Source organism: Lepisma saccharinum, chromosome 13 (genome assembly GCF_977018435.1).
Source record: "Lepisma saccharinum chromosome 13, izLepSacc3.1, whole genome shotgun sequence".
NCBI lineage: Eukaryota > Metazoa > Arthropoda > Insecta > Zygentoma > Lepismatidae > Lepisma > Lepisma saccharinum.
The window spans coordinates 2,596,627-2,611,538 of NC_139241.1; the positions used below are offsets into that span (position 1 = coordinate 2,596,627).

At 39.4% G+C, this 14,912-nt stretch overlaps 1 protein-coding gene across 5 annotated transcripts in view; it reads right to left on the minus strand.

The window, feature by feature from the left end:
- Nucleotides 1–14,912, minus strand: part of LOC145997143 (ankyrin repeat and BTB/POZ domain-containing protein 2) — a 331,863-nt gene that overhangs the window by 20,820 nt on the left and 296,131 nt on the right. For all 5 annotated transcript variants that reach the window (XM_083133787.1, XM_083133786.1, XM_083133785.1 and 2 more), the window contains 2 exons: nucleotides 4,152–4,296; nucleotides 2,171–2,461 (listed from right to left, as the gene is read on the minus strand). In XM_083133787.1, coding sequence (XP_082989913.1) covers nucleotides 2,171–2,461; nucleotides 4,152–4,296 — 436 coding nt within the window. The remainder of the gene's footprint in view (nucleotides 1–2,170; nucleotides 2,462–4,151; nucleotides 4,297–14,912) is intronic.

Consider the following 14,912-nt stretch of genomic DNA (forward strand, 5'->3'; position numbering starts at 1 on the left):
GTCAAGCACGTAACTATTCCTCTTGCTATTCTCCATGACCAACCAGTAGCAACTGTCACTTCTGTGACATTGTTGAAGATTAGTTATGCACAATTCAACTGTTTTTTATTAAAATTAGTACGCACAACACCGAATTACGTACAAAGAAGATTTATTTTAAATTATATTTTTCCGGGATCTACAGTAATTTACGTACAAAACAGAATTATGCAGAACAGAGTTACGTACAAATCAGTCTCAACTGTCAAACCTTTAAGAAGAACCTAGACACACTTCTCAAATAAATGAAATGGAATCAGTTCAATGAAATGTTAAAGTAAACAAGTACTTGAACATGCTTGAGGTTACAATGAACTTAAGCCCAGCACATATGTGTTGTAAAATCAAATACATAATACGGGTACGCATGTAGTAGTTTCAGGCCCGTAGCCAGGCAGGGGCCAGGGGGGACTCAGCCCCCCCCCCCCTGGCACTGCTGCCAGCCCCCTTGACATTAGGTAAAACTATTTTGTATTCTAATTTGAGGTGAAGAGTGAAAATGTAGACAGAATATATTAATTTGTTCACAACTTTGTTTGTTCATCTTGTTTATGAGCAGAAGTCTAAGCAGTGGGAAGTGTTTAGAAGATTCTCTAGACTTTAGAAAGTTCTTTCATAGGGAGCCTTCTTTATCTGTACCTTCCCTGCAACTGTTGCAGCTTCTCGTCAAATGTCAACAGATCCCAAGTTTTATTGCTTTGGCCGGGGGTGGAGTGTACGGTAGGCACTTTGATTGAAGTTAATATTGTACAGTCTCGGATACTTCTGCATTGTAGCGATTAAATTGGAAGTAAATTATCATTACAACCGAGAAGTGTCCATGACTGTACATTTTAAGATGTATAAATGATATAAATATCTGTATCTGTATCATCAAAAATGTATGGATGGTGTCACTTCAAGGCATGTTTTAGAAGATGTAGAAAAAACTGTAGTATTTGTATATTTCTAAATTTTATATTTTAATTTAACTTAATGACCCCCGACACACATAATTGAAGACTAAAATTGGTAAATGCTGTAAGTGCCACAATAATTCAAACACAGTTTTCCATGTTAAACTGTGAAATGTGCCATACCATGTGGTAAACGTGAAAAGTGGTTGGTGCCCCTCTAAGTAGTTCAAAGGGCGTGTAAAGAGGTCACTAGTGTGAACGTTCTTAGGGGCTGATGTGCGGATCGATGCGATTTCCCAACACTTTCGCTTTTGGCACTTACAACGTTTACCACTTTTAGTCCTCAATTTACCTTCATTTAATACTATTAAACTTTTGAAAAATGGACTTGCTTCACAAAGCCCCCCTGATAACCCGTGAGCCCCCACTGGAGGTCAGTTCTAGCTACGGGCCTGAGTAGTTTATCTATTTGCTTATACTTACAGAAAACCCTTTATCAACGTCAACTCCTTACATGGTTACAAATATTTTCCTCGCCACTTGCACAAAAGCATAATTCATGCCAAAACATTGTCATAGAACACACTATGCAGTTCTAACCTCCAACTGGAACAATAGTTCCCAATATCTACGAACTCGCAAATGGATGCAATTCACAAGAATTTAAATTATAGTGTTTACCTGAATTGGTTTAACTTTTCATTCCAGTAACTTATACAGCTTAATCCAATATTTGTATTCTAATCGATACAATTTAGTTGATTGTAAATTAATTTAATCAACTGAATTTTGAATTGGAATCAGTAGACAGGCCAAGATGAAGATGGAAGGATAACGTTGAGATGGACCTGAAGGATGGAAAAGATTGGATTGATCTTGCCCAGGATAGGGACAGATGGAAGGCTTGTGTTGCTGCAGCCATAAACCTTAGGGTTTAAGGGTCGAGAGTTAGTAGTTAGTAACATTTCCACTGAAATAGAATGCATTTTTATCATTAGGTTATCTTAACCAATAACGTGCAATATAGGATAAACACAATCATCTGGTCATGATGTAAAATATTAAAATAAATGGAATAAGTTACGAATAAAAGCTTTGGAAAGGTAATATGGGATGTAACAAAGGGTTCTAAGTTTGTAAAATATTCTCTCCATGACTAGTCTTGACGCCCTAAGAAGTTACTCCTAATGCTACTCCAGAATGAAATTTTCTTTACAGACTAAGGTCCGTCTTACCTGAAGTGGAGTTTCCGTACATTTATCCTCACTCAGGCGTGCTCCACCTTCCACATTTGCCCCCTTCTCAAGGAGCAGCTGCACAATGTTGTAATGCCCCTGGATGGTGGCGTACGTCAGGGCCGTCCAGTGCTGCGTCTCAGGATTGGCTGAGGAACAAGCCGGTCCGTTTGGAGGAGTCTCCATGTCAACGTCCGCTCCTGCATCCAGAAGGAGGCGGACCATCGCTTCGTTCCCCCTCATGCATGACAACATGAGAGGGGTTATCCCATTCTCGTTCACAGTGTTCACCTGCAACACGAGAATTGGAAAGGTGATTTCGACATTTAGTTTATTCTTACCAAAAGTAAAAGCAAAAAAGATATTTCATTGGTCAAATGTGTGAAGTGCTAGACTAATGATCTCACCACTGATGGACCCACATTCAAGTCTGATGTGAAAATGGGGAGCCGGACATTTTGGTGTGGACATTTTGGTGCCAGGACATTTTGGTACCAGGTCATTTTGGTACCTCTTTATAACCTTTTACCTCTTACCTCTGTCATTCACTTTCAGCTTTGATACCAACTTTGGCATTGGTACCAGAAATGGATGTAGCTCAAGCTTTTGAAGAACTTTGCAGCAAAGTATCAGATGATCTTCAACCAGTTCTGGATTACTTCGAAGACAACTACGTAGGACGTCCGCAACGAACAAAAAGATGGAAGGCGTCAGCTGAAGTTCTCAGTCGGACTTTGGAATCATTACCGAGCTGTCCTAAATGGAGATGGAGAAACAAACAATGCTGTGGAGGGCTGGCATCGAAGATACCAGTCACATGTTTCCGCTGACCATCCCACGATTTGGCAGTTCCTGGAAGTCCTGCGTCGAGAAGTAGCTCTGAACGGAACTCGCTATGGACAGATCAAGCAGCCAAGACTGTTGTGTTCGACTTGAAACACTGGTTGCTGCACATGATAGGACAGACATTGTTCACTACCTACGAGGTGTTGCTCGTAACTTTTCCATCTAAAATTGCTTGTATGAAGCGACACAATAAAGAGAGGTCAATTCAAAAGAACATTATTTTCTTTCTGTGCATAAAGTTATATGTTGCACCAAAATGTCCTAGACCAGTGAAAATGGGCGTTTCTTGTGAGTGGCCCTTCGTGAATTTCACATAATGATCATTCAACCTCATGACTGCCGCCAACTTATACCTGCCCATAGGACCTGAGTCCACCCAATAATGATAATGTGTCATATTAATACAGGGTGTTTACCAAAATAATAAATCCAAAATTCTTGACCTTTCTTTCCCTACTCTACACCTTTTTTTCCCCCCCTTTATCTTAACATTTATTTAATCACCCCCTACTTAGATATAAATGGAAATTAAGATAATAGATATTTTATTCAATGAAAACTCCTTAACACAAGGCCGGTTAAGATGAAATCTGAAGCTGTACTTTAGCAACAGATTTACATCTCTTTAATTATTAATGAACATAAAAATTTAATGTTTCAGTATTCATTTTGGATGGGAAATAGCCAAAATACTATATTTAATATTTTTACAAAACGTCACACATACAGAGAAATAAATTATTTTCACTCGTCTTGAGCAGCTACATAAAATCCCATAGTCAACTTTTGTAGAGCAGAACAAGAGCTACAAAATGGCATAATATAAATTATACCATGTTTACCATAAATTATATTATTTGCTACAGTGTTGAATAGAGAATGTTAATGCAATTGGTTTAGACATGAATATAGGCACCTTTTTGAAAACATTTTCAGAACCTTTCTTACCTTTCCTGACCATAATTTTGCAACTTAAAATCCGTTCGCTAGTTATTACTGATTTACCAAGTTTGATTTTATAATATCAAGTGAACGGAAAACAAGAATACTGGTGGTAGAACATGGAAGGAAGATTGAAAACTGGGTTTCTTCAGAAAGAGCCACCTTTTACACCCTGCTACATTAAAAAACCTACCTTTGTTGATGGTAGCAACTGCAAGGCATGTGGAATCAGATCTGTTCGTCCACAACTCATCATTTTGAAGGCGAGGTCGATCTTCAATTTGCGAGCACATTCCAAGTCGTCTGGTTGTCTTTTAGGGCACATAACTTCCTCGTACCTGTAGGGTATAAAGCACGTGACTAGTACTCAGAAGAAGTATTTTAAAATAAGAAATGCACACAAATATAAAATTGGTGATAACCAAATCTGGATAAAATTGTATCCACAGGGTGGCTACAAACAAGCAGAAATGAAATTCCCTGACTTTTCCAGGTTTTCCAGGACAAAATTTACATTTTTCCCTGACAATTACAAACTAAACAAAATCGATGTTTTTCCAAATGGAAATAATAAACTATACAGATCCACGTATGGTTTTGTTAAGTACCAATATTATCTTCTATGAAATTGACTTAATTTCTCTATTCTCTATGATTTGAATTCAAGCTGCAAAATAGTGAATTTGGAAAATTATTACAATTCACAAGCTACGGAAGGATTACGGAATTTTGTCATACGCAGTAAGTTTAAAATAAAATACTTGATTATTTTTAAAGTTACGACTAAATGAGATAAGAGTGAGGAGAGATTGATTAATAAATGCAGTTTGTAATTTATCAGTCTCCTTATACATTCTCGGTATTATATGTTGATATTTGCACTGAGGTTAGAACCCTCTGCTTGCAAGAACCATGAGTGCGGACTCATTTTTCAATGCATAAAGCTACTTCTCTCTTCTCTGTAAAGCAAACAAATTAACTCTTGCATATAAGTGAACTGAATCGAACAAAATAAAGTGTCATATTTCCTTACATTATCAATGGGATTTCTGGTTCAGTACATTATATCTAAGTGAAGTACTGTGAAACTCACAACATGCAGTTATACCATTATTGCTGACGAAAAGGGTATGTAGGTATTAGAAATTTAACGCAAGGAATTTATAGAATTGCATTGTATAGGTACCTGATTTAGCTAACCACACATTAAAACAGGACAACACTAATAATAAAAGCTTCTGAAAGTTCATATACGAGGGGCATCCTGAAAAAAGCTCCAATGGTGCCTATACACAACACTAGTGGTCGGAGAGCGACACACACAAATGCAGGCAGGAAGAAGTGGCATGTAGCTATAATCTGGTACAGTTGCAATACAGCCGTTTTAGGACAGTTTTAGGTTAAAGATTGCAGCTCTCACACAGTCTCCCACCGACTACGATGTAGCCTACATTGCACGCTCAGAATTTGGCACAGAGCCACCAGCAATCGTGTGAGGTGTGCAGACCGGACGTCGTGAGTGATAGTATGGTCAGACGATGGTGTAGACAATTCACGGAAGGCCAATCGAATGTGAACAACCCCATACAGCTGAGTACACACGGGCCCTTTGCATCACTTCAGGTGAGAGATCTTGGACCACTCCCTGAACAGCCCTGGCCTTGAATGTACCGACTTTCATCTCTTTGCTTAACTGAAGAGGTTTCTGGCAGGGCAAGGAATTGACAGCTACACTGCGGTAGAGATAATTCCAGTCTTTGCTGTCAGACACATATACCATGGACATACAAAATTTAGTGCCATGCTACGACAAATGCCAGAACAACGGTAGTGATTATGCCGAAAATTAGGTTAGGACTCACTGTTACTAATGCAATAAATTACAACTGATATTCTTGTCTTATTTATACCTAATCGACAGACTATTTTGTTATTTTTTTTAAAAAATTTCCTCAAGGTACCAGCTTCATATGATGCTGGGTGGGTGCCGGAGCAGTTTGAATAGGTGGAAAACATCCCGGTTCTCCCCTGCAGGGGATCGACCCCGGGTCTCTCACATAGTAGTCAGATGCCCTAACGACTGAGCTCCATTATTACTCGCTCGACAAATGCCGATGGTGCGCACTTAGCTTGGTAATTCAAAACATATCTGGTGCGACAAATACGAAGATGTGGCTCTCGTGTGACGGTAGATACGCACTCGATCGCCTGTTAGAACCCTGCCACTTTGCTCTGTGATGCAAATGGTTTCGATAGAAGTTGAAAAAATAGAGAGAAATACATGATTTAAGGTGGCTGTCGGAATTATTCCATGTACGTATAACTATATAGTTTACTCTTGAGTAAAATGTTGGAAAACTTGCATGTTCTTTGTACATAAACATGGCCTAGAAAATACAAGAATGTTGTATTTCATGACATTTTTCGTTGTTTTAGGACATTTCTTTAAAAAAAATCGCTAAAAACGCCAATAATTCGCATTATTTCGATATTTCGAACGGGCGAAAAATGTGTCCAGACATCACTGCACATTCCTAAACATAACTTCGCAGCAATTACCAGTTTTCACGATTTTGGCATTTGCGGTTCCCTACTAATCGGAAATTACTTTCTGGCCACCCCTTGTATAAATCAGTAGATGGAAAGTGAAAATTTAGCAGGGCTGGCAGAGAAAAGTCAATTCTTGAAGAAAGTGATTTGCTTTTATGATTGAGTGATTCGAGTAAATATGATATTAAAATATTTACGTATTTATTATTAGTATTTTATTTCATAATATTGGACATTAACTTCACTCAGTGAGAGATTAATGTCCATCTCTCACGAGTTTAAACAGACAGGACAGAGAGTGGTGTTAATTTCATTGCAATACTAGCGTTGCAGTAAATTTGAGGTTGCGAGCATGCACTTGCCAATTTTTATAAAGTTCACCAATGCAGATTTATGTTTCACTTTTTCGTGATAGTATTCAATATATGTCCCGTTTGGTTGGATTCTTCTTGATATCTAAAAATAGTGCAATGTCATTGTAAACGTATGTTAACTTGTGCGAAACCAGTAATACGTCAGGATGATGAAAGAAAACCTTCGTAAGCACTGCTACATTAAATAAGGTGAAGTGAGCCAGAAGAGGAATAAAATTCCAGCAGCATATTTTCAGTCTAAAGCTCTTCTTGTTTATGCATGCGATTTTTGTTGGATGTTGCAGTCCATGCAATTTCTGTCGCATGTTGTAGTGAGATACTTTGTCGGGTGGCGATATTCGACAAAAATTGTATGTATCAATAGAACCTATTTTCTTCCAAGTTCCTTCAGTTTGCCCAACAAAATGCCTTACTATCATGCGGCGCCACCCGCTCTTATCCCCTCCATCTGCTGACAAGTCCTCTTACTACTCCCATGCGGACAAGAAAAAATGATAATTCAATGTATTTTCCACGTAATATTTAGAGGCTAAACTAAACATTTACTCCCCCGATGATACCATATGGTATCATCAGAGTAAGGTCATACTGCCCCGATTACGAAATGAATGTGCTTTTTGGAACTTCGTACTCTTATGTTCGGGTGAAAACTCAGACACAGGTCTGGAGCAAGCCTGGGAAATTCATATTGAAGACCAACCTCGCCCCTTCTCCGCAACATATCAATGCCACATTTCCGAACAGAGTTTCACATTTTGGCTCATTATTCAACTTGCATGGCACCCAGGAACATGAAACATGTTTCAATCAATCTCTTTGAAAACGTCCATTCCTTGAAGAGAATACTAAGGTTTGCGCCTTCTCCCCAAAATAGCGGGAGAAGAGAGGACAAAGTCCAGATTCTTATTTTTTTCCATTGAAATTCGGAGGTCGCGACCCCCAACCTCCCCCCCCCCCCTTCCTCGGTTCGGCGTTCTGAGTTCTACACGGTTGCATGCTATGATGTTTTAGCTGCAAAACAAAACTTATCCGAAGTAGATTCCTCACATAGTGGCCGAGTTATAACAATTTTCCTAAAAAAATGCAAATTACCTATTTTTTGTAAAAAAAAAAAAACAATATCACATTTTGGCTTATTATTCAACTTGTGTGGCACCCAAGAACATGAAATATATTTCATTCTCTTGAGAAATGTCCATTCTTTGAAAATAATACAAAGTTCGCGCCTTCTCCCCAAAATAGTTTGAGAAGAGGGGGCAAAGTCCAGATTCTTATTTTTTTTGCATTGAAATATTGAAATTCGGAGGTCGCGACTCCAACCCCCCCCCCCCTTCCTCGGTTCGGCGTTCTGGGTTGTACACGGTTCCATGCTCTGATGTTTTAGCTGAAAAACAAAACTGATCCGAAGTAGATTGCTCCCATAGTGCCCGAATTATAACAATTTTCCTCCAAAAATGCAAATTACATATTTTTCGTAAAAATAAATCAGATTTTGGCTTATTATTCAACTTGTATGGCACCCAAGCACGTAAAATATGTTTCATTCTCTTGAGAAATGTCCATTCTTTGAAAAGAATACTAAAATTTGCGCCTTATCCCCAAAAGAGTAGGAGAAGAGGGGGCAAACTAGTTTTTTTTTCATTGAAATTCGGGGGACGTGCCCCCAAGCCCCCTTCCTCGGTCCAGCGTTCTGAATTGTGAACGGTTGCATGATCTGATGTTTTAGCTGAAAAACAAAACTTATCCGAAGTAGATTGCTCCCATAGTGCCCGAGTTATAACAATGTTCCTCCAAAAATGCAAATTACCTATTTTTCATAAAAAAAATACATTTTGGCTTATTATTCAACTTGTATGGCACACAAGAACATGAAATACGTTTCATTCTCTCGAGAAATGTCCATTCTTTGAAAAGAATACTAAAGTTCGCGACCTCTCCCCAAAATAGCGAGGCAAGAAGGGGCAAACTACAGATTTTTACGGGTTTTTTTCACTGAAATTCGGGGGTCGTGCCCCCAAGCCCCCTTTCTCGGTCCGGCGTTCTGAATTGTGCACGGTTGTATGCTCTGATGTTTTAGCTGAAAAACAAAACTTATCCGAAGTAGATTGCTCCCATAGTGCCCGAGTTATAACAATTTTCCTCCAAAAATGCAAGTTACCTATTTTTCGTAATAATAATAATAATAATATTTTGGCTTATTATTCAACTTCTATGGCACCCAACAACATGAAATATGTTTCATTCTCTTGAAAAATGTCCATTCTTTAAAAAGAATACTAAAGTTCTCGCCTTCTCTCCAAAATAGCGGGAGAAGAGGGGGGCAAACACCAGATTTTTGTTTTTTCCATTGAGATTCGGGGGACGTGCCCCCCAAGTCCCCCTTCCTCAGTCCGGCGTTCTGAATTGTACACGGTTTCATGCGCTGATGTTTTAGCTGCAAAACGAAAGTTATCCGAAGTAGATTGCTCACATAGTGCCCGAGTTATAACAATTTTCCTCCAAAGAGTGTTCGAATTTAAAATTCCCGCCGAGAAGCCCGGGCGAGAGAAATGTATCTCTCCTCCTCTTCCTGGCATCACTGGTTTCTGGCGCCGTATTCGTGTTGCCATAGAAAGGTTAGTTCTATGGTTTTGCGCATAAAAGGGGCCTAAAAGTTGGGGCCGAAACTTGCGAACGAGATTTCCTGTTCCCGTGCAGAGTTCCATAACGATATCTTTTTAAAAAAAAAATCAATGAAGACGAAATTCCCTGACATTTCCCTGACTTCTTTTGACACCTCAAATTCCCTGACTTTTCCCGGTTTTCCAGGTTTTCCAGGTCTGTCGCCACCCTGATCCAGATATCGGATAATTTTCTACCGGATTTAAAAAATCTGGGTATATTGGATATTCTGATATCCAGATGTATGGATTATCTGGATAATCAAATTGTCCGAACTATATGGATATCCAGATTATTCAATTTATCTGGATATCTAACAACCAGATATTTGGATTATCCAATTTATCCAGATTGTCCAGATATTCAGATTATCCAAAATGGTCAGATTTTTGAATGTGCATTATCCGGACAGTTTTATAAATATCTATTTTACGGACTATCTACGTATTCTTTTATTCACCATTGCATTTCACTGTACGAATTCTCTACAAATCCTTCATCAAATCTGGGTTATCCAGATATCCACATTTTCTGGATATCCGTACCATCTAGATATCCAGATATCCATATTATCTGAATATTCAGATTATCCAGATATCCAAATCATCCAGATATTTGGATATCCAGATTATCTGTTGCATTTGAAACAGATATCAGATAATTTGAAATCTGGATAAGTTATCTGGATTTTCTCGCCATCCTTAATATAAATTGATGAATTATCTCTTTGAAAATAAATTACCTTTATTCATATCTGATCACATTAAACTGTTCTAGGCATGTTGTTCATAAAATAATACATAAAGGTTGAGTCATTATCAATGTCTATCTGGCATCAGACACTATTGGCTCCAACTTACTCTCATCAGGTCCAACAATATTTTGTGGAGTTTATGTATTTCATGGCCAATGCAAATGCCAGGCAACATTCGTGCAGAGTCTAATTATTCTGAGAAGTATGCTAAATTCAAAATGTTCACTTATTTTGCACTAGCACTGTACAGACAAATAGATTTTCTGATCAAGTGACATCTATTTCAATATTCCCATGTAAATCTTGAACATTTTATAGCAAAACTCTGGCAAATTGATGCATATAACTGCAATGGAATTGCACTAAATTGTAAAATATTTTTACAGTAAAACTTCTCGTAATGGACACCTCTAAATTACGGACATTTTTAAATTCCCGGCAGAAATACATGGGGTTTAATGGCAATATTACTTCTCAATAATGGACATTCTTAATAACAGACGCAGACACTGAAAACTATCTCCCCAACGCAAATAAAACTTCTTAATAACGGACAGCCTGAAAGAAAACAGTTGCAATCGCTGGAATTCAACACACCAATGGCCAGTATTTCGAACTAGCATGCATTGTTTCATGTTGCACCGAACAAATTTATTTTTAATAGTGCAGACAGTAGACAGTATTCTTTGAAAAAAAACATTATGTTCGTAAAGTACGTACTGTAATATTCTTATCCTATTGTGTAACATCCTACACTTTTTTTCTGAATAGCTGACACTTCTTAATAATGGACATTTATTTTAACCCCATTATTGAGAAGTTTTACTGTAGATATATTAGATCGGTACGCCTATATCAGCTGAGATAGGCATATAGGCCACCAGTCCCACACCGGGGTAGAAATCTCAGGAAAAGCTGTTACGCTTTCCCCAGTGGACTTGAACCTGCATGTGTCCCATAGCCGGAGCACAGAGCATGATGCCTTAAACTGCATGGCCATGGTGCAGGATGTTCAATTCATAACGTTCTGTAGTATATTTTAATTATAATGTACAACGAACTCCAACTTCCAGTCATTCAACCATCATTTTCCAATCAGGAAATATTGAGTAACATCAGAGGAATGCAGTGTCAGGCAGCACTGTAGCTCTTCCTGGTCATCAGCGACATAAACATGTAAACAGGCAAAATCCAAGAAGAGGCTACAGGCCTGACTCTGCATTCGCTTAGTAAATTCATTTGGAATAAATATCTGGGAGCCAGGGAGATTGGGCCAGTTCTAATTCAGTCTTTGAGGAGCAAGTTACGATAGATAGAGAGAGAGAGAGAGAGAGAGAGAGAGAGAGAGAGAGAGAGAGAGAGAGAGAGAGAGAGAGAGAGAGAGAGAGAGAGAGAGAGAGAGAGAGAGAGAGAGAGAGAGAGAGAGAGAGAGAGAGAGAGAGAGAGAGAGAGAGAGAGAGAGAGAGAGAGAGAGAGAGAGAGAGAGAGAGAGAGAGGTGGCCGAATTCTAGGGAGAGCGTGTTGACGCTAGTCGCAAGTCAGACACAACGTACAGTCACAAGCATAACCTCTCATGGCAGATCTTCAGTTGCAATACAGAGACATGTATATCCTTTTATTAGTCATGCTGATCCAATCTGTAGGGGTTTAAAACTCAAGAGTTGTGTATTGCCATTCAAGTGTGTAAATTAGTGCCTCTTGCTTTTACCATTAAGCTCACCATGAGGGATGAATGATAAAGTGAGCTACATTCCCTATAACATCCCTCATACCTAAGGGCAGTGCTCGAAAAATCTTCTTCAGAGCAAGGCGCCAGGAAACCACCTACTAGCAATTGTGAATACTATAAGAAGCTGAGCCAGCCCTGTGGCGGAGTGGTTAGTACATCATGCTACGATGCTAGGGGTCCCGGTTTCGAAGCCTGGACTGGGCTTCAATGCTTCTGAGTGTTTGTTCATCATATCATCATTCATTACCATCTTCACAAATTAGCCAAAAGTGGCACAAAAAGCGAAGTAAAATAAAGCAAATCAATCCATCTATAAGAAGCTGAGAATCACAGTATTCAAAACATCGCTAAATCATGTGAGAAAGTGGGAAGTGGGGGTTGGGGACGAAGAGTAAGAAATTGTTACTGATTCTATGGAAAGTTCACAACGTTGATAAAAGAATCACTTGCTAGCTTACGCTGTATTGCAATTTGAACTTAGAATCTTCAAAGTTTCGTACATTGAAACTTAAAAAATGGCAATATTACAGCAAGAGATCACAGTCACCAAGCTCAAATTTTTAGTCGCCATGGCGACCGGAATTTTTCGAGCCCTGCCTAAGGGTATGATACGAATTGGTAATTGCAAATTTGCTCCACCTGACATGCACCTACACTGGTCCTGTAGGGCCTTGGAATAGTCACAGCTAGGTTACCCAAATTGGACTTCTCAGTCAGGCTAACGGTAAACAGATGACTGACCCTAACTGGTCACTGGCGTCAGATTTATACCTTTCCCTTAGTTAGAAATGTAAGGTTATGGAATTTCCTTCCAATGAAGTTTGACTTATTATCTGTTAGGCACAATTACAATAAAACTTATCCACTGGCAATCCTGGATTGGGTTGACAGATGCAGATCTGCATGCAAATCTGTAACGGGCAACCCTTCCAAGATTATTCACGATTTGATGGTATCGCAAGACCTCAAGAGTGTAAGCAGCAGGTTTACGAGAAACTAGCCCAAGCCTAAGCTGCAGCCCAACATGGGCATGGGTAGTTCTCCCTATGAGGTTTACCTGTGATACCAGCAATCGGGTAAGAAAGCCCAAATATACAGAAATCTGGTCACCTTTTATGCCGAATGGTTGTTTACAGAATACCAAGGAAACCTGGTTAATATTTGCACTTATCCATTGATCTACGTAATTACATCAAGCAATTTAGGCTTTTACAATACCAGGTGTGCCGGTTAATAATTCTTAATTGATCCAAAAGAAAACAAGTGTATCTGGGGAGAAAGGTAACAAATGCTTTATTCAAAGTAATGGTGTGCCATCGCTAGCTATACATTGTGCCCATCTGTCCGTCAAATTGTGGATGCCCTTCCAGAAAAATCGTTCACATTTTGAGGTGATCCAGTCAGCAAGCCATTGTTCGACATCTTTGTAATTGTTGAAGTGTTGCTGGGAAAGTGAGTGAGACATCGATGAAAACAAGTGGTAGTCCGAAGGGGCTAAGTCTGGTGAGTATGGCAGGTGGGGCAAGAATTCCCAGCCAAGTGCAGAAATGGTGTCTCTGCTGCCTTTCGCTGTGTGTCATGAGGCATTGTCATGCTGCAAAATCACTTTTCCGTGTCTTGTCTCCCAATCTGGGCACTTTTCGATCAATGCATGGTTCAAATTGATGAGTTGTTGACGGTAGCGAACGGCATTCACTGTTTCACCTGGCTTCACAAGCTCATGGTACACCACACCCTTCTGAACCCACCAAATGCACACCATTGTCTTCCTTCTGATGCAATTCGGTATTGCAGTCGATGTTGAAGGTTGTCCTGGGTCAACCCATGACTTTTTGCATTTTGGGTTCTCGAAGTAGATCCATTTTTCGTCCCCAGTCACTATCCGATGCAAGAAAGACTTTCTTTCACACACCGTTTTTCACTTTTCCATTTGTCTGTCATTCAGATGATGTGGGACCCATTTTCCTGCCTTCTGGATCTTTTCCATGGCATGAAGACGATCAGATATGGTTTGGAGACTGTTGTTGCATTTGCATATCGCCTTCATCCAACAGTGCTTGCAATTTGTCTTTCAAGTCAAAATCACCACTTTTGAATCGTTGAAACCAACGCACACATGCATCTTGCGTTAGGACATTGTCACCGAGCGTTTCCACAAGGATACGATGGCTTTCACTCGCATTTTCTTTTGGTTGAACAAGAAAAGACATGCTCATGCACATGCTCCTTACTTGGTTTGAAGGTCAACATGTTTCCCACACAAACCCAATATCACGATCACTCACACTCGGTTGCACATCCACGGCATTTTGACAGGTACTGTCCTGGCAACACACTGACGTAACAGTTGAGACTGTGCACCAACCCTTGCTTCCAGCGCCATCCAGCGACGAAATTAAGAATTATTAACCGGCACACCTGGTATTTACATAAAATTATTAAAGTTGTAAATTACATACCTTGTTAAAATATTTTTTCAACGCCAAAAAAGATCACATAATAATTAATGTTGTTATCTTAAAAAACTGCAGATTAATTTAAGAATGTTCGAATTTCGTGCAAGGCACAGATAATGTATGCATATCTAGCGCGTGTAGATGTTGAGCTCCTGCTTGACAAATGGAAGCAAGACCAGATGCGATACATACCTTTGTCTCACCACCCGTTGGTCAACGAGACCTACCCTCCAGGGTAGAGGGTGAAATCTAATATGGCTGGGATGGAAGCTTTACACCATTTCATTTGTGTATCTCTTACAAGAATGTGTGTATTATTTGACTTGTAGCTGACTGCTCCACATGCAGTTTATTATATATGTAGCATTACATTGGCAAGGGCTAGGTGGCAGAGCAGGCTATAGGCTGAATCTCGCCTGCTTAACACAGA